Raw genomic sequence first — 20,672 nt, 5'->3', positions numbered from 1 at the left:
TTCTTCACCACATAAAAAAAAGGGTTGTAAATAAAGAAGTAGTATATCCAGCCAATCCTCCACATATAAGCTATACAAAAAAAAAACAGTCTTAATTACTAATCAAATTCTATTACCTACACTTGAAGAGCAAAAGTAAAACCGTTGACTGAATAAAGCCACAACTTATTAAAAATGACATCCTAAACAAAAAAAATTAGCAATTAGCACATTAAAGAACAATCAAGCCTTTAAGATTAAACCCCAAATAAGGTTGAGTCATACCTGAGCGCAAAACAATTTGTACCTACAAATGTATGTCAAAAGAACAAACAAATTTTAAGCATTATTGTTGAAATCCAACATTCCAACCTCATCAAGAAGTTCTTCATAACCACTGGGAAATGGCACAGCAAACGGAATCGAAGAAGAAACTGGCTTAACACCAAAGTGAACTGTTGGTGCATGGAAATGCTCCACAAATAATGAGTGTTTATTAGGTTGTATTTTCCCTTTATTGTATTTATGGTGTAAATACTCTCCCTCCCATATAAAGGGAGAGTTGGTCATGTATTACTTTAGCTAGCTTATCTTTTCTTAGTTAGAGTTACTTTTCTCACAATGTAATTCTAGAGAGAGAGAGAAAGTTGGTGGGTTCTCCCACCCAGGGAGAGTTTCTCTCCCACCATGTTCTTCATGCATTAATATTATTATCTCTCTTTGTTCTTAGCCTTGTTCCATGAACTTATAATATGTTCTTCATGTTCATACTTACAAAAACACGATTAATCTCGAGATATCTTACTTCCGCATTCACCGTTCGTTATAAAAATGGGTCTCTACAATTGGTATCAGAGTCGTACCTTGAAGATCTCACGATTATTTCAAGGGAACGACTCCCGGTCGGTGATTATCTTGTGATTTTTCCGTGTTTCTGCAAGAAAAAAAAATTTCGGGTTTCTTACCGGAATTTTTTTTATGAAGTTCGTTCTTAGTTTTATCTTCCGGGTTGACTCAAATCTTACTCTAAAATAAATTGTTGCTGCTGCTGCTCGTTCTATTTATTGCTGGAAGAAGATGTTCTTAAAAAGTTATTATTTTTGCTGTTGAAGAAATGAAGAAAAATGGAAGAGAAATTAATTTTGTGGTCTCCAAATTGTTGAATAATTTGCTCCAGAAGTTTTTTTTTCTTGGATGAGAAGACACAAAAATTATGGGCTTATTATATTCTTGAAGATAGTGGAGGAAAGCACTTTTTCTAGAAGATTTTTTTTCTACAGCATGTTTATTATGATCATCAAAAAGGTATGATATTCATACATTCTACCTTTTACTTGTTGCTGTGAATCTTCAAATTAGTGCATATGGACGTGTTTAAGTGTTTTCATAAAGCATATTGTCCTTGTTACTCTTTTGGGTAAAGAGTATTCCATTATTTGCTCCCTCAAAAAGACAAAAACCATGTGACATTGTCCTTTTCCATCACCTTTTGTCCCTAAAAACCCCCTGCACACTCTTCCTTTTGCCTTCCCAAGACCACATGTTGACTTAAAATGCTTTATAAAAAGATTCTCTTATTAAAATATGAATAAATGACCTTTGCGGTACCATTTTTCATGAAAAAATAGCATTTTTCGTCACCTGTTCAGCCCTTTCCGGACCCCAGAACCGCAGTAAAAAACTGCCTACCGGAGTCTCCTTAAAAGCCTACCCGCAGCCACTTTTTAGCCATGATCCGCGGTCCTCTCAGGTCCTATCCGCAGCCTCGGATGACTGCTGATGGACCGCATCCATCTCCCTTGCTGATGAACCGGAGTCAGACCGCAGCCATCCTTCCCAGCTCGGACCGCAGCCTCGGACGCAGGCTCCCTTCTCGGTTCGGACCGCAGGCGCTTCACTGCAGTCTTGCACCGCAGCCGATTTGCTCACTTGCACCGCATCGCCTACTGCAGCCAGCTCCATCCGCGACCAGCACCATCCGCACCCAGCTCCCTCGTCCGCACCCAAGACCCCCACCTTCCCCTTTGATCCGCAGTCACCTCCTACCGCAACCACCTCCCACCCTAGCCACCCTCTTCCATCCGCACCCAAGAACCCCACCTTCCCCTCTGATCCGCATTCACCTACACCCGCAAGCCTCCTCCCTCCAGCCCCCCCCCCCCCTCCTCCATCAGCAGCCTTCGACCTCCCTTCTCCACCCTCCTTCAGCCCCTCCCTTCCTCCTTCCTCCTTTTCCTTCTTCATCCTTATTCCCTCCCCATATTCCTCCCCTTTCTTTTTAACCCTCTTATTTTTTTTAAGCCCTCTTCTTTTTTATTTATTCAGTTTTTTTTTTTGTATTATTATTATTTTTTTTCAGTTATTTCTTTTTAACGACAATTATTTTTTTTTTAACACCAATTATTTAATTTAGCCATTTTTTTTTAAAAAAAAAAACAAATTTTTTTTATTACGCCAATTATTTTTTAACACCAATTTTTGCCACAACCGCACCCTTGGATTGTCACATTGGTTCATTTCATGCCGGTTATTATTATTGGAAGAATACTCCTACCGCAGTCGGACTTCATATTATTTTTGTGATGCTTGCACCGCAACGGCGATTGATCAACAAAGTTGTTTCGCATTCTTCACTTTATGGGATATTATGACTTGTCGCTCTTGATTTTTTGGTTGACGAATCATGTATCTTGAGCATGTGGACTTTATTCTCTATTGAAGACCACTTCAAGTGTTCCGACACCGCAGTTTGGATATTTGGATATATTTTTGGCACAACAGATTATTCTCAGCACAGTTTCAGCAACTATGTCACCCGCTTCCTCATGACCGCAAGAGTATCTCTTTTACTCTGTCTCGTTTCTTATCGAGACCCCTCATACATCTAGGGAGAGCTTCTCTATTAGCTCTTGGTATCCGACACTCTCCATCCGATGATTTGTTGATTTTTGGTATCCGGTCATTGGTTATCAAAAATAGGGAGAGAATATCATCCGGATTTGGTTATTATGATTGTTTGAGTTTGGATTTTGAAGACTTCTGAAGGGGATTATTTATTTAGTGATGCGATGTGGCACTTCTTTTTGGTCTTTACGGATCAAATTTTTGGCATTACTCGATGTTTTCCGATTCAGATTATTTATTATTCGGACTCTACCACAGGATGATTTTGTGTTCGCATCCGGTTCAGATCTTATGGTTTCACGAGTTTGGATTTGTGATATGTTGAAGACGAAGATTATTTTGGCAATGTGACGTGACACTTATTTTTGGTCCTTGGATCAAATTTTCGGCATTGCTAGACCATGTTTTTGGACTCACATTATTTTTATCCGGACTTCATTTTATGGATGCTTCACATTTTTAGCAGGTTATTCTTTGAAGAATTTCGGTGTATTATGATTCGAGAACTAGAGATGTTTTTCAGACTTTTGAAGCCGAAGTGTTTCTTTTATTGGATCTTCTACTTGCTCATGGTGACCTCCTTCTTCGGGTGATTATGACTGGTTTGAAGATTTGGATCTTATATTTTTTCTGCTTCATTGGTTGTGCTTTGAAGCCGAAGACCTTCATTTCAGAGATTCATGACCGGTTTCAGACTGCACAGACACTTCAAAGTTTCAGAGACATTTCAGCACTTGGTTTCACTTTATTACCACACTTGCTAGTCGGATTACTGTATTATAGCCTTGTATCACTTATTAGATCTCTCATCATTTGTAAGCATTTAGGGAGAGAATGTTGGTTCATGGAAATGCTCCACAAATAATGAGTGTTTATTAGGTTGTATTTTCCATTTATTGTATTTATGGTGTAAATACTCTCCCCCCTATATAAAGGGAGAGTTGGTCATGTATTACTTTAACTAGCTTATCTTTTCTTAGTTAGAGTTACTTTTCTAACAATGTAATCTAGAGAGAGAGAAAGTTGGTGGGTTCTCCCAGCCAGGGAGAGTTTCTCTCCCACCATGTTCTTCATGCATTAATATTATTATCTCTCTTTGTTCTTAGCCTTGTTCCATGAACTCATAATATCTTCTTCATGTTCATACTTACAAAAACACGATTAATCTCGAGATATCTTACTTCCGCATTCACCGTTCGTTATAAAAATGGGTCTCTACATGAACATCTCTACGAAGATTAAATGGAAAAATAATACAAACACCAACAACAGCCTGCATGGCAGATTTTACTAAAGGGGTTCTCTTAAAATGAAACTAAGTAAATTGGTTAACAAAAGGAACATCAATAAAAAGGTTAACAAAATATATATCTCATGGAACACAACAGACATGGAAAATGCAACCAAGATAAGAGCATAACCACCTGTAAAATATCCCAAGAAGAAATAATTAATCAATAAAATAAAGTATTTTGAGAACATTATAGAAATTGACACAAACAAACTAATTCATCATTAACCAAAAATAATTTTATAATATTAAATTACTAATTCCCTATAAAAAAACAAAAAAATAAGTACCTCTCTAACAACAATCATCTCTATCATCCTTTGTGGAACAATGATGTCTTCGACAAATTTTGGTAATTTTGATTCAACCACCTATAAAATATGCCAAGAAGAAATAATTAATCATTTCTCCCAAATAATTTTTATGTGTGAACTAATAGAACAAATGTCAACCTACCACAATAGATATAAAACAGGTCAAATATATTGATGATGAAATTGATTACCTGTTGAGAGATATGGAGTTTGCAAATAAAAAAGAAGTAAGATTTGGTTTAAGCATTTTATCGAGCAGTTGGTGTGCATCAAAATTACTTTCAAATTCCTATAAAAATTAGACAAAGAGAAGAAAACCCCCATGCATCTAACATATTACACCTTCATTGCAGATCGTTTGTAGATGTTAGTAGCAGCCTAGTTTTACCAATAACTTCTCCAACTTTACTTAAACTGAATCTCAATTCAAAAATTACTCTGTGCATTACTCTGTGCATTCTCTGTCAATTGCAGTTGCAGTTTCCCCATCGCCTTCAAATTCGTCGGCTAAAATTCATGTTTCACCAGGATTCCGTCCTCAACCAAACCACCGACTAACCAGACATGATTCACCACACGTATCCAGTCCGTTGTCGGTGAAAGATAGAGCAGGTAGGTTGAGGCGGTGGATGAACCATCTCTGCTTTTTTGTGTAACAACGAAGAAGGAAAGCAGTAGGCGATGATATATATCGGTGAGAATGAAGCGGTAGATTGCATAAATCCGATTGGATGAAGAAGGTGGTGCCTTAACTCTGGATGGATTAAACTAAACCCAAAACGCATGAAAAATTAAAAGAAATACCGTATGAGACCCAAAGGAAAAAAAGTATAAAAAAAAAAAAAAAAAGACAAATACAGAAACTACAAGGACGAAAAGACAAAAAAATGTTGAAGTTTACCATTAAAATTTTTCACAATCTTAATATATATATAATAATATATAATAATGAGAAAAGGACAAGGGTCCACAAGCATCTAGCCTCTTTATTCATCAAATCCTATATTTTGCTACTTTTTATAGACCTTTTATGTAGTTTGTCCTTTTTAGGGTTAAAACAAATATTTTAGCTAAAAAGTAAAATATATTTATAAGTTGAATGGTTCGAATCTATTTTTTTGAGTTTCGCCAAACTGGTAGATACATCTATGTCATATCTCAAATTCCAAATATGTCATAGACACCTTTTACGTTGTTCGGTGCAATTTTTCGTAATAATAATAATAACAAATTGATAATAGAAATAAACGTCTTCAAGACTTTACACGGCTTCATTAAACTTTAAAAAAAAATCATATCTTAATAAACAAATACATAAAAGGTTCAAAGGCATCATTCAGAAAGCTATTTTATTATTTACAATAATATTATTTTATAATCATACTTAAAAATCATTTATCACTTTGGATTTGAGAATTCTATCTCTAAAAATGAAAATCTTCTAATCATTTAGACACAAATCCCATTACAGTCAAAGTCAAACCACATCAAAACTAAATAAACTATTCCCCTAGAGCAAAACTATTTTGAATTTAACAAACGACAATCTTTCTCAAAATACATGATGACTATTTTTATTTCTTAATAAAAAGAGGTGGAAGAAGTTGGGAAAAATACAAGGTAATCATCTTTATCGTTTTGTTCATATTTAGGTAATTTCTTTATTTTTGTATATGTAAACAAATTAACAAGTTAAATGGTTAAATTTGTACAAAAAAAGAAAGTTGCCTAAATGTAAACAAAACGAAAAGTTAATTACCCTGATATGTTATTTTCCCCAATTTTTTTATAGCGATTTTATTTTTCATATTTGTTTGTATTATTTTTTTCAAACGTTATTTTTAAAATATCCATAATTTCCTAGATATTAATTAAATATTAATCAGTTTTAAACTGTACTTTTTAATTAATAAATATGTTTTTGTTTTGTGAAATATTTTATATTGCCTCTTATAACTTTTTTTTCTTTTGTTTTTAAGCATTTATTATATTTTTAAAGTAAATAATATCTAACAATAAAATTAAATAAATTAAATATGTAACAATAAGTATGGAGGGTTTTTTTTAATATATATATATATATATATATATATATATATATATATATATTACTTAGCAAATAAAAAAATCTATATAATGTAAATGTTTTAAAATTATTACAACTTTTTAATACTTTCTAATTAGAAGTTTATAAACTTTTAATTTTTTAATACAACGTTTTAACTAGTATTTAACGAAAGTATTTTAAAATGTTATAAAAAATATTAAATTGTCATACAAATCTATGAAACACTTTAAAAATGTTGTAAAAGAAAGTTTAAAAATAAGTGTATGAAAGTTATAAAAAAATTGTATGAAAATATAAAAAAACAAGTTAAAAACTTGTAAAAAAAATTTAAAACATTTATAAAATATTTGGCTTAAAAGCACTTATATTAAAATTATATGAAGGTATAAAAAAGGTAAAAAAAAAACAAAATTATAAACAAAGTTTAAAACATTGTATTAAAAAACCTATAGGAAAAAAATATCATTACATATTGTAAGAAATTATAAAAAATCTTAAAAAAAATGAACGGATAAAAATAATAATATGTAAACACATTTAACGTTAAATGTATATAAAAATAATGAAATTTTCTAAACGTGAAAACAAAAAAATAATTACCCTTGCAAGTCATTTTCCCAAGAAGTTGTATATGATAAATCTACATCTCCCAATTGATATAAACACCGTGCGAAGAGTTATCAATTTGCTTTTGTTAGAAAAATCAAATCCACAAAGAGGCTTATTTTTTAAAAAAATTCTGGTGACAGATTGCCTCAAAATATGGTCATTTTAGCAAAATTCGTACTTTTTACTTTATTAATCCTGATATCACACAACATAAACATATTAGAAACAAAGTTCCAACTCTAAACAAGGTCATATTAGAAACAAAGTTCCAACTCTAAACAAGGTCATATTAGAAACAAAGTTCCAACTAATATGGGTTTGAGAATTTCATCTCTAAAAATGAAAACTTCCTAGTCATTTAGACATACATCAGATTACAGTCAAAGTCAAACCACAATTAAACCTACAAATCCTAAACGAACTCAGATTGCGTAATCCAGAACATACACTAAAACAACTACTTAACTAATTCGAGTGAGAAACTCGAACCTCTAATATCGATTTACAAATCAAGGGGTAGAACCGACATTTTACTTAATTCTTGCACCACAGCCCCAATCACCGGCCTCGATTCCGGACACTCATGAGTACAAATCAACGCAATTTTCCCAACCAAAATCGCCTCAACTTCCGAAAATTTCCCATCAAGATTCACATCCATGAAATCTTCCAGCTTTTCCAATTCTGCCCCTTGCCTAATCAATGACCCGATTTTACTTTTTCCCGATATGATTTGAAAAATTAGGATACCGAAGGCGTAGACGTCGCTTTTTTCAGTGAATTTTCCGGTGGTTGTGTATTCGGGAGCTAGGTATCCCATGGCTGCACTTGCTTTGAGAGTTGAAAAGACGATATCGTCCGCAAGTAGTTTGTGGAGGCCGGATCCAGCGAGGAGTGGTGCGTGGTGTTGATCGATGAGGATTTTTTCGGCGGATATGTTTTGGTGAACGAGAGCCGGTTTTTTTCCTTTGATCGCGTGTAGGTACTCGATACCTAAATAAATACAAGAAGAAGTAGCAATTATTTTTCATTTATTTGTTTGTTTATTATAAGACGCCACTTTTATTGCTTTTGATATTTTCAGAATTACTTTTCATATTTAGGCATTATTTGTACTTCGAAAAAGCCACCTAGTTATTATAGGCATTGTAATGTAATTCCAAATTTAATTATTATATTGTACTCTGATAAATATAGGTATTATAGCCGTGAAAATTGGTTTATAGTTTGATGTTGATAATATGATGTTAAGGCATTCCACTTTAAAAGATTCACCCAGTTATAGCATTGCATTTTCAACTTCTTTCTTATTAGTTATTAGAACATTGTACTTTGAAAATTCCACTCGATTATAGCAATGAAAAATGCTTTGTATTTAATTAGTTAAAATTTCAAAATACAATGTTGTTACAAAAAGAAATGCAAGTAGGATTCTATAAAAACAAAGGATAGAAAGCACATTGCTATTTCTTCATTTAACCTTCTATTAAATGGTTAAATGCAAGAAATAATAACATACTTTAAGTAACCTTTTATTAAAAGTGATTAAAACTAACCTTTAGCAATGCCTTTAATTATCGAGAACCGAGTCGACCAATCAAGAACATTTCCATTTCCCGAATTGCCTTTCACATCAAGATACCTCAACAAATTCCCCTTAGCCACATAATCATAAATCAAAAAACATTCCCCCCTTCCTTTCGAACAACAAAAACCTCGTAACCTCAAAAGATTCTCATGCTTCAACGAGGTTAAAATCCTTAATCCCTTCAAAAACTCCGATTCATCATTTTTACAACTCGTTTTCGCTATCCTTTTAATAGCAACAACCGATCCATCCCTCAAAATCCCTCTATAAGTAGCCGAAAAACTACTCTTCCCTAACAAATTCAAATCCGAAAAAAACCGAGTTGCGGATTCCACATCATCCACATTGAAAACATAACTTTCAAGAACTTCGGACAAAACCCCACTTCCGGTTTGACTTTTTGACATCGGGTCCCACCCGGTTGAGTACTCGAGACTTATAAGAGGTGACCCACTTTTCCGATTGCCGGATTCTTTGATTTGATAATGATCGGTGCTAATCCGGCTATCGGAGGTTTCAAAAGCGGTTCCAATTCTTTGTTTTCTCCGGCGATACCAAATGAAAGAGAATATTCCGGCGATCAATAGCATGGTGGAGAGAATGGCTCCGAGTAAGGCGGCTAGACCGGAGTTTGTTGACTTTGACCGAGATGTGGTTATGTTTGCAGATTGTGGGATGGCTTTTGGTTCAACTCCTTTTGATTGTGGTCCAAATGGTTCGGGTTTGTTTGGGTTTTCGGGACCATAAGAAGAGTTGCAGAGTTTTAGATCTGCAAAACCGGATCCACATAACTCGGTGTTGTTTGAGTATTGAAATCCTTGGTCGAGTTTCTTCAAAACTACAAAAAAAAGTTGGAGGAAAATAAAGATAAGTTGATAATGACTAAAGTTGAAAAAGAAATGAAAGCATAATGTTGCAATAGATGAAAACATGTTGCAATTTCTTGCATTTAATGAACCACTAAAGTTATGAACAAGAAAGTGAAATTACCTAAAGGGACATTGCCCGAAAGTGTATTATTTCGCACATCTAACACCATCAACAAGGGGGCATCGGCTAATTTCATTGGTATTGAACCAAAAAGGCGATTAAAACTCAAATCCAATCTCTCTAAAGTCCCCAAATTTCCAAGTGTAGCAGGAATTGCACCCGTGAGTTGGTTGTATTGAACAGCAAGAACATTGAGATTTTTCAAAGAGCCAAGTTGTGTAGGCAAGCTTCCACTCAATTGGTTGTAGCATAATTGCAAAACTATAAAAAGAAATATACAAAAACAACATTAGAAAAACGTTACATTGTTAGATCAAATAAAGTATTTGTTCATTTACCCCATATTTACTTTATTTTGTGCGTCTCATTTCCGCTTCTATTTGTAAGAGAAGTGGAAATGAGCTAAAATGGAGATGGGACCCACTTCTGTTATGAATAATGTGATCCAGATGAATCATTTTGTTCAAAAAAAAAACCCTTTATCAAGTGGACAAATTATGTTGAATATTAAACCATAAGAATCTAGTAACACGATGACAACATTTTGTTGGAATCAAGAAACCACATGAATGATTCTTAACTTTTAATCTAAGAGCCAAAAGACAAGTTTTAAGAAATTTACTTCTTTGCCCTCAAAGAACCACACATTTTACTAGATACCATTTTGTGATTCGTTTTTTTTTTCAGATAAGAAACTTCCAAAGCAAGAATAATGCTGGTTTAGAGACTTGCACATTATGTATTAAGACTTGTACTATGCTTTATGAATTTGTGAATTTCCTTCTTAGCCTAAAAGAACCACACATTAGTTGATAAGTAGATAACATGTGGTAATTCTTTTTCCAGATAAAATATTCCCAAAGCCAGAGTAGTGATGTTGTATTGACTTGTACATTATGTCATGAGACTTGTACTATGCTTTTTGGATTTGGGATTTCTGCTAAAGGCTAGCCCAACATTGATTATTTCTTCCTTTCATCATACTATTTGTCTTAAATGAATGATGCCCACTTGCAGAAACTTTATACACACACTTATTATTATACATCATTGATTGTAAATAAATGTCTAAAATCCAAATTATATTACAATTTCAGTTTATGTATAGATGCGTCAATAAAGCTTGAATCTTTATAATGGAAAATGAAGAAAAATAAAAACCCTTGACTGAATGATATACCCACTTGCAAAACATTGAATGCTACACCCACAAGATATAACTCTTATTGAATTGCAAATAAATGTCTAAAGTACTTGTTATATTACATAAAGACCATATTTTCAGTTTATGTATGGATGCAATAATAAAGTTTGAATTTTTTGAATAAAAAAATATATAAAAAAATACTTAATTAAATCATATGCAGCACACGTGCTATAGCATCTCTTAATTGCAAATAAATGTCTAAAATCCAAATAAAAATTATAGGAAGACCACATTTTAAGTACATGTAAAGATGAATTAATCAAGTTAAAATCTTTTACAACGGAAAATTAAAGAAAACCCCATAAAAACTAACCTCGAAGATTCTCCATTTTCTCAAACTCAGGAGGAATTTCTCCAGAAAGATTATTAACATTCAGATACAAATCGGTAAGCTGAGTCAACTCAGCAATCTCTTTAGGGATTTCACCATTCAAACCATTGAAATGTAGGTACAACCCAGACAAGCTTTTAAGCTGACCAATTTCAGGAGGTATTTGACCAAAAAGCCCTTTACCCTGGAGAGAAATATTCATCACTTGACCTAATTCGTCACAAGCAACACCCTCAAATGTTCCATCACAGTAAGAAGCTGCATTTGGGGACCAAGAAGTTAGGGTTTCGCCATTTGGGTCTAAAATCGACTTGATTTTGATGAGGATTGAGAGTTCTGTAGTGGGTTTTTCTTCATTTTTAGCTAGGGTTTGTAACGTGTGAGCGAAAAGAAGAACAAGAAGAAGGGTGGAGAGAGAAGGGAGGAGAGAGAGGGTTTTCATGGTGTTTTTTGGGGGAAAGATTTGTGGTTTTGGGGTTTGAACTTTGAAGATGAAGGGAAGAAGGGAATGAGTGTGGTTTTTGAGAGAGAATTTGAAATGTTTAGCAGAGAAACTGACAAAAGTCACATGGGAAGACACACACGGAGTAAATCCGCAAATCTTCACAAGATTAAAACGGCATTGTCGTTTGAGTTCAAATTAGTTACGGTTTAGCCCTTCAACTATGAATATACATCGCATTAAGTCCATGTGTTATTGGTATTTTGGTAGTTGCATTCCCCAAAGTTATGGTTTAGCCCTTCAACTATTAATATATATCACATTAAGTCCCTATGTTATTTGGTTGTTGCATTCCCCAAAGTTCTTGGAAGTATAAGCTTGGCTACAAATTATATGAAAATCTAACTACTAATTTATAAAAAATAATGTTCGGTAATAAACTAGTTAAAAATATAAAATGTCATATAAAGACATTTAAATAATAATTTAATAGTAAAAACAAACATTCAATAGAAGATGGATTACATGTTTTTAAAACTTCTCGAGTATTTGGTTGGAAGTACATGTTCAAATTGATCATCAAAACACAAATACAACTAACCAAGGTTGTTAAGATTCAGATCTTACTTAAAATTGTTTTACAGTTTGCAAGATCGTGTTCGTAATATCGGATCGAGATCATAAGATCCTATCAAAATGAACGCATACTCAAATGTGTTCGTAAAGTTTTGGGTGTGAAGTATACATTAGAACTTGATGTTAATTAAGACGTCAATAGTGAAATCAACTTTAACTTCTTAAGCATACACCATAAGATCAACTTTAATTTATATTTTTGTTGTTGCAAACAGTAAAAATTAAGAAGAAAACATCTTAATTATAAAAAAAATCATTGTGATCATGTACAACAAAAGACATAAGATCATAAGTGGATTATTGTGAGTATGATCTACCTTGATTTGAGATGAAATGATGAAATAGTGATGCTCTATGAGACTTTTTTCAACTTGTCATGCTCGATTTCAAGTTAAATAGACAAATTGTTGAGACATGACTATATAAAAAACTAAAGAGGTGAGATCGGGATCGTAGTGAGATCGAGATTATTTTTCTCTTGTATGATCTTAAAATCATAGGATCTTAAGATCAAGATAGATATTTTAACAACCATACAACTATTATTGTCATTTATTATTTTAAAAAAATTAAAAGACGATTGATTGGTATGGGAGCCTTTCAGCTTTTATTACTCGCACTCCTAAATAAGGTGGATGATTGATTCGTACCGATTAGTGATGCGATGGGTTTTAATAAATGCGATTGGGATAGTTCATATTGTATTTTCAATATAAATTAAAATCTCCCTCTTCTAGCAACTTGCTAGGGTGGCTCTTTTTTATATATATTATATTGGTTTGCCGGTTCAAAAAAAATATAAATTAAAAGGTGTATGATAAAAATGAACGTAACGGATAAGTATGCATGATTATTAAACGACTTGGTTTTATATAAAGTATACTTAATGTTTGTTGGGGATATATTTTAGAGAAAAAAATAAATTTGGCCGATTTTATTACCATTTTCTAATATTTAATCAAGAACTAGGCATTAATGTAGCTAGGGATGAACATCGGAACCGGGTACCCGCTTTTGAAACCGGAACTGCCTCGGAACTGCCGGTTTTGGAACCGGAAAGCGGTTCCGGTTCCGGTTCCAAAAGTTATGGAACCGCCTTAAGCGGTTCCGGTTTCGGTTCTCATTTTTTCGGAACCGCTGGGTACCCGCTGGAACCGGTTTATATATATATATATATATATATATATATATATATATATATATATATATATATATGTGTGTGTGTGTGTGTGTGTGTGTTACTTAGACCGGTTTAGAATATATTGGTCTGATTTTGTCCGTCTTTGGTCCAAATTGATTTGATTTAGATCGAACTAAATTGTGGTTTTATCGACAAAAGTTAACAAAAGTAATGTAACCGGATTACCCGCTCCCGGAACCGGAACCGCCGGTTCCGGGACTGGTTCCAAACATTTAAGAACTGCCTAAAGCAGTTTTGGTTCCGATTCTAACTTTCTAGGAACCGCCGGTTCCGGTTCTAACTTTCTAGGAACCGCCGGTTCCGGTTCTCGCCAAATGAGGCGGGTACCCGCCTATGCTCATCCCTAAATGTAGCATGGGTACATATTTAGTAGTCAGATGAATGCAAAGGTCCGATACATGTAATGTTAGACGAAGTATAAATCGTTTAACATGAATACAAATCGAGTTATTTAGGTCCACTATGTTGTTTGGATGCTAGGTAAACATACCTAAGTCGAAGGGGGACCTACTCCTTATTCATGAAGTAATGTTACATGATGTTTGACTAGACACTAACTTAATCACACAAGAGCGTTTACACCTTATATTTGGTGAGAAAAGACTGACGTTAGAACATGAGGAATTTGCTTACTAATCGGATTCAAATTTAGAGATGGCATCCAAATGTAAATAAAGTAATGAACCATGTTGAAGCAATGTCTATGTGACAGTGCTTCCTAGAGCTAATAGATAACTCCTTGACAATGGTGACCTGGATTATCTTTAACGATACCTTTTTCCACATATTAGATGAGGACATTGTAAGGGCCTGTTTGCTTCACTGTAAACGTCTCAATTTGAAGAATAAATTTTTCATTTTTAAATTAGAATAAACACTCATTTTCATAAAGTTATAACCCTGACAAAGGCATTTGTTCATAAGCCATAATCCAAAATCAGAGATATAAAGAAAAACATAGTGGGATCTCAAATCACAAAACTGTTGATTTGTGTGTGTTTGCAATCACGCCATCGTCTTCCTACAATCTGATGAAGTACCTGAAAAACATTTAATCCAAAACTGTAAGTCAAAGCTTAGTGAGTTTCCCAAAACGTCACCTACAACACATATAACTTTACATGATAACAACGGGTCTGTATCAACCTCGGGTTCGTATCAACCCAACCAGTGTGTTTCAATTGAATAGGTATGTATCAACCCTGAGTCTGTATCGATTTAACGAAGAATATAAAAATATAAGAACAAGCAAGACCCTACAAGTCTAGCTAAGCATACAATCATGGCATAACAACTATGACATAAGTTATACATTGAGAAAACTCACATGCGTTAAACAACAGCAACCTCAGCAACAAAAGCATCTAACACAAGCTACCTAATGCCAAACCGAGGCCAGTCATTAGTCAAATACTTAAATCTACCAAAGTTTGAATAAAAGTTAAACTGACTAAAAAGTCAACGGTCAACTAACACCCGCGCCACGACCAGCTCCTTGGTCACGTCACGGTCACTAGATGCCAAAAGAGTCATGATTGTTCATCATGAATCGCATCGCGATTACCTGCCCACCGTGTTGTGTATAACGGTAAACAACAAACATCTTCTCAAGGTCTTAATCTATTAAACCAAGGCTTTAATATTTCAGAATACATCGAATTAAGCATTTAATGGATAAAAAGTTCGAACTTTATCCATTGTGTAACGAGCCGAAAATCCTACCGTAAACGACGTTAGTTTTTCCGTTACTCGAAGAGCTATTTATCAAAATATTTTAGCTTTATGAGGTTAAAATGGAATAAATTAACTAAAAATAGTATTATTTAATATCTAAAAGAATTAATCAAAATTAAAAGGTGTGTAATTTAATGAAATTGATTTATGAAATTATTAGGGTAAATATAATTCGTTTTAATGGGGTAATTGAGGTTGAGGGACTCAAATGTCATAAAAGGAAACTTTAATTGTTAACTAATTAGGGTTAGGTGTGTTGGAAATCTTCTTAACATTCTTGAGGGACTAACTTGGAAATATGAAATAACCTCCAAGGAGAAGGATCGATCCTTCTCCTTGTGTCCGTTCCATCATCACGTTACTATTAAAAAAACGATCGGTAATATCTTCTCCTTTTGCGTGTGTGTCGATTGGACAAAAAAAAAGTGATTCCTTATTTGTTGTCATGTGCGTCGTCGATCAAGCCAAGAGAAGAAAAAAAAAGAGTCGCATTCGGCTTGGAGAGGAAAAAAGAAAACCGAGCCAAGCAAGGAGGAGGAGAAGAAAGGATAATTACCCTTGTCGATCCAAGAAGGTGTAGGAGGCTGCGATTTTTGGCCAAGTATTGGTAAAATTCTCTTCTAATCTCTTTTTTTTGTGTTAATATATGTAAAGCCCGCAGATTCGGGCTAGTCAATTTCGAGACAGTAAGCGTCAAAAATGACTTTTTAATGGAAGATTATTGTAACATCTCAAAAATCAAAGGGTAAAAATTCCATTTTTATTATAATCAAAACATCATTGCATCTTTATCCAAACATTTAAAAGTATTTTAAATAAGACAATTATCAGAGTTCATTCCCAAATATCACATATTGCGGAAAACACGGGAATATGCGTTGCGATCAAGTAGGACCCTTTCCTTTTGAAACGGAAGTACCTGAAACCATAACCACAATCTGTAAGCACAAAGCTTAGTGAGTTCCCCAAATACCACATACCACACATATCAAACGAGCCTTACATAACAGACATAATCATGAGCCATACATATCACAAATAAACATAATCAATAGGAGTGTTATGTGCCAACCATAGTCTTGTCATTATGCCACGAGCCGCCTCGTGGTCTTCCTTGCCAGGCCGGGGGCCACAACCTTGGGTCTTACAGACAAGTGCCAGGAGCCACCTCCTGGTCTTCCATGAAAGCATCACAAAGATAACTAGCATACAATTCTACCATTACTAATCAATTAACTTGCAGAGTTCAGACTCTATTCTCGCATACAGATTGCCAAGGGCCACCCCTGGTCTTCCTACAATATACCAACCAAATAGGCCGGTATTGGTGCCTTCGACCCATAGAATAGTGAGGAGATTCACCTCGAAAAGTTGAATCTCATAGAAGGGAATCTCTAACTGCTGCCCTGACAACTCCCTGAACTATCAGCACAAAATAACACTTAATCAAAACCCAATAATCCTTTTTAGGGTAAAATAACCATTTTACCCCTGATCTAATTTGGTCCATGACTAAGGCCCAAAACCATAACACGAAAGGCCCAACACTAGGTAGACTTCCCAAGCCCACTAATGGCCAAACTTTCCAAATTGGGCCCAAATTCCTCTAATGAGTCTTACCCTAAGCCCAAAATAAAGTATAGTCCAATAAAGCCCAAAACGATGATCCATTATGTCCCTTAATAACAAAGTCCAAAAAATGGCCCAAGGAAGCCCACTGTCGGATCGAACATAGGGCGTTCTCTTGTGGAACGTTGGGCGTTCCTCACCATTCCAGATCGCGAGCCCAACCGGAACGCAGGACGTTCTCCGGACCTTATGCAGCGCGTTCGCGTCCAGATTCCAAAAAGCGGCCATTAAGCACTTAATGCTTAAGCCATATCACCAAAATGTAGATCCAAGTCTCTTAGAATCTCTATAACCATAAAGTCACTGACTTGGTGACTTTGCATGCCCCCAAAAGTCCCAACTTCAAGATATAACAATCAACTTCCATAAAAACGGGCTTAATCTCATGCATGGGCTTCTACAACTCTAAAGGTGCAAAATTTATGAGTCTAAGACATCATTAACATCTAAAAGAAGCAACTCAAACTTCTGGAGTGATCATAACCACAAGATCTCAACCATGAGACCAAAAAGGGACTAAAGCTCACACAAACCTAGATCTAAACCTCAAATGAGCAAGGTTAGAGCTTTATACCTTAAATGTGCTGGAAATGGAGTAGAGAACCAAGATCTAAAAGCTTCCACTTGAATCACCACCTTGCACCAAGCTTTTCTTCCTTCAAGGAGCTTCAAACACACCAAATAAGCTCACAACACTCAAAGAGGCTCTAGGGTTTCGAGATTAGGGTTTGGAGGCTGTGGAGACTTGAAATGAGGCCAACACCTGGGACTTAAGGTGTTTAAATAGGTCCCAAACCCTAAAATGTAGGGTTTAAACTTTTCACGTGAACGCAGTGCGTTCCCAAGGGGAACGCCCTGCGTTCGGGCTCCGCCACCCAGAATCCAAATTTGGCAGAAACGGTCCCTCCTTCCCTTAAACTTGCAAAAATATGGTCCAAAAGCAATAATTCAATATATAAGGGACCAAAATATAAATAATACGTGGATTGGGTGTTATAATTCTCCCACACTTGAATCTGACTTCTTCCTCGAAGTCCGTCGCCACGAACAACTCGGGATAATGTTCCCTCATCTCATCCTCCGGCTCTCACGTCTTCTTGGATCCTTTGCGGTGCAACCACTGCACCTTAACCAACTCCACCACCTTGTTCCTCAAGGTTTTGTCTTCCGATCTAAAAATCGCCACCGGTCTCTCGATGTAATTCAGGCGATCATCCACCTGAATATTCTCCAAAGGCACGACTGCGGAATCATCCACTAAACACTTCTGCAGCTGGGAGACATGACAACTACTATGAATCTGACTAAGCTCAGCTGGAAGATCAAGACGATAAGCTACCTGGCCCACCCGAGCCAACAACCTGAATGGACCAATATACCTGGGGCCCAACTTGCCCCGCTTCCTGAACCGGATGACACCTTTCCAAGGTGACACCTTGAGGAGAACCATGTCTCCCACCTGAAACTCCAAATCCGACTGGCACCTGTCATTATAACTTTTCTACCGACTTTGTGATGTTTGGAGCCTGCTTCGAACCTGCTGAATTAGGTCGGTGGTCTTGAGTACCACCTCGGTACTCCCCATGACCCTCTGACCGACCTCGCCCCAACGATCGGTGTCCTGCATTTCCTCCCGTAGATCATCTCGAAAGGAGGTTGATCAATGCTAGCGTGATAACTGTTGTTATACGAAAATTCTGCTAAGGGAAGATACGTATCCTAACTCCCACTAAAATCCAATACACACGCACGCAGCATGTCCTTTTGAGTCTGAATAATCCGCTCACTCTGACCATCGGTCTGCGGATGAAATGGCGTGCTCAAGTGAAGATGAGTGCCCATCTCGTCATAGAATCACTTCTAAAGTCTGGAAGTAAAACAAACATCTCGGTCTGAAACCACGGTTACCGGTACCCCATGACGTGCCACCACCTCTCGAACATAAAACCAATCCTACCTCACCTAAAATCCGAAACCAAAGTCTCAATGGTCTGACTCCCTGTCAGGCCTCCCACATCGAACCGTCACCAAGCCAATCCCATAGAGTTTCGTACCCAACGAAATGCTTCAAAGGAACAAAGTCACCGACCATATACAGCTACAGAACACTTATACTCGACAAAAGGCTCAAATAATCCTTTGAGTAGAAGATTCATCCCTGCAACGGTTAGACTCAGATGAGAGCTGCGCAACAGGGTCAAATCAATTACTCTGAGATTATTTAATCCCCCTTTGAGTGACTTAGCATTTCCCAATCAACCAGTTATCCTACTCCCATACGATGCCTCAAATCACAACTACTACCCGAAACACCATGCTGCCTCCTAGCTCCTTCCCACAAATAGCCAAGACCTCTTTGGTCCCAACTCCTGCCAACTATCTAAAATACCAAATTCCCGTCCGGCTGCTGAACCAAAAGACACTCGCACAGTCGCTCCAGACGACTTCCGAAAGAAAACCTCAACTGACAATAATTACCCGAACCATCACGCCACCAACTCGATGCCAAATTGAACACTACAGGACCAACTGTAGCCTTATCTCGTACCCGGTCTCCCACGAACTACCAATTCTGGATTCCAAACCTGTTGTGGCCCTTTCATAGCCTTGCGAACAGACCCACCCTGGCCTAAACCATCTGAAGAAACCCGTGAGCGAGTCACAGATTTGCCACAATCTCAACGTTGCACAGGGACCGGTGAATGCTACGGGCCACCCCGCAGTCTAACAACACTTCCCACACCGACTGACCACTAGTAAATTCTACGGGCCACCCTACAGTCTTACAACACTTCCACACTAACCACTAACTAGTGAATGCTACTGGCCACCCCACAGTCTTACAACACTTCTATACCAACTGCCAACCTTTCAATTCGAAGACAACTAGAATCAAGCATGCACTCGACCAAATACCTAAATTGAACTCGAGTCATGCCTGGAACCCCAATCTGGGTCCCCCAAAGCTTGCTATCTAACACCAAAAAGGCGTGAACCCAGAAATTAAGGAGTTTTCCAAACTCCCATCCACACAATCCTCAATCCAAACGACTACTTGGGCCGCCTTCATTCCCGACAGGAATGCGAAACTCCTCCTAGTTTCACAACTGCTTCTGATTCTGGATACCTGAACGATTCTCCCCCACTTTGATTCGACTAAGCCCCGACAACACCTAAGATTGGAAGGATTCCCAATCTCTCTAACCCATCAATGATCACAATGTTGGGAACCTGCGCTTCCCAATGCTAGTGATCCATTACTAGTTGAACGCAAAAGACCGTACAACCCCCGAAGACCAGCTGAACACTCCCCGAAACCCAACAGCACTAATAACCCTGAATGATTTAAAATGATACCACACTCAATTCCTAGAATCCAAAGAGCAGATACTCCGACAAAACCTCAGCAACATACCACTTCCCTCGGCACCCTCACAAGTCAATCCAATCACAATGACTGGAACCACCAAATCCTGACGATGCCAGATGACCAACCTATTGCACCCTGACCATGGACCTTCGACCCAATGCCCTGGGTTGTTTTCGACCAAAACCGGAAATAACAACTGAACACTTGGAACTCGCTATACAGGAAACAACCCTTATTAATCCACTAACAATTCATGGCATGCTAAATGGCATTTAACATTTCATGAAGATATAACCCAAACATAAGCAGAGAATTAAACCAAATATACACTTACCCAAACTGATGCAAGATTCCAAACAACATAATTACTGATATATAT

The 20,672-nt window shown here is 36.4% G+C and overlaps 1 protein-coding gene across 1 annotated transcript; it reads right to left on the bottom strand.

The window, feature by feature from the left end:
- Positions 1-7,396: 7,396 nt before the first annotated feature.
- Positions 7,397-11,877, bottom strand: LOC145167761 (protein CLAVATA3 INSENSITIVE RECEPTOR KINASE 6-like). Its single transcript, XM_079087003.1, has 4 exons — positions 11,264-11,877; positions 9,744-10,004; positions 8,722-9,591; positions 7,397-8,158 (listed from the first exon to the last, which is right to left on the bottom strand). The coding sequence occupies exons 1-4, from the start codon at positions 11,721-11,723 to the stop codon at positions 7,668-7,670; spliced, it is 2,082 nt and encodes a 693-aa protein (XP_078943129.1). The 5' UTR covers positions 11,724-11,877; the 3' UTR covers positions 7,397-7,667.
- Positions 11,878-20,672: the final 8,795 nt, after the last annotated feature.

Source organism: Lactuca virosa, chromosome 3 (genome assembly GCF_052849685.1).
Source record: "Lactuca virosa cultivar CGN04683 chromosome 3, Lactuca_virosa_CGN04683_v6, whole genome shotgun sequence".
NCBI classification, from domain to species: Eukaryota; Viridiplantae; Streptophyta; class Magnoliopsida; order Asterales; family Asteraceae; genus Lactuca; species Lactuca virosa.
Note: the sequence above shows the minus strand (reverse complement) of the source record. Positions and strands in the feature narration are given on the sequence as shown.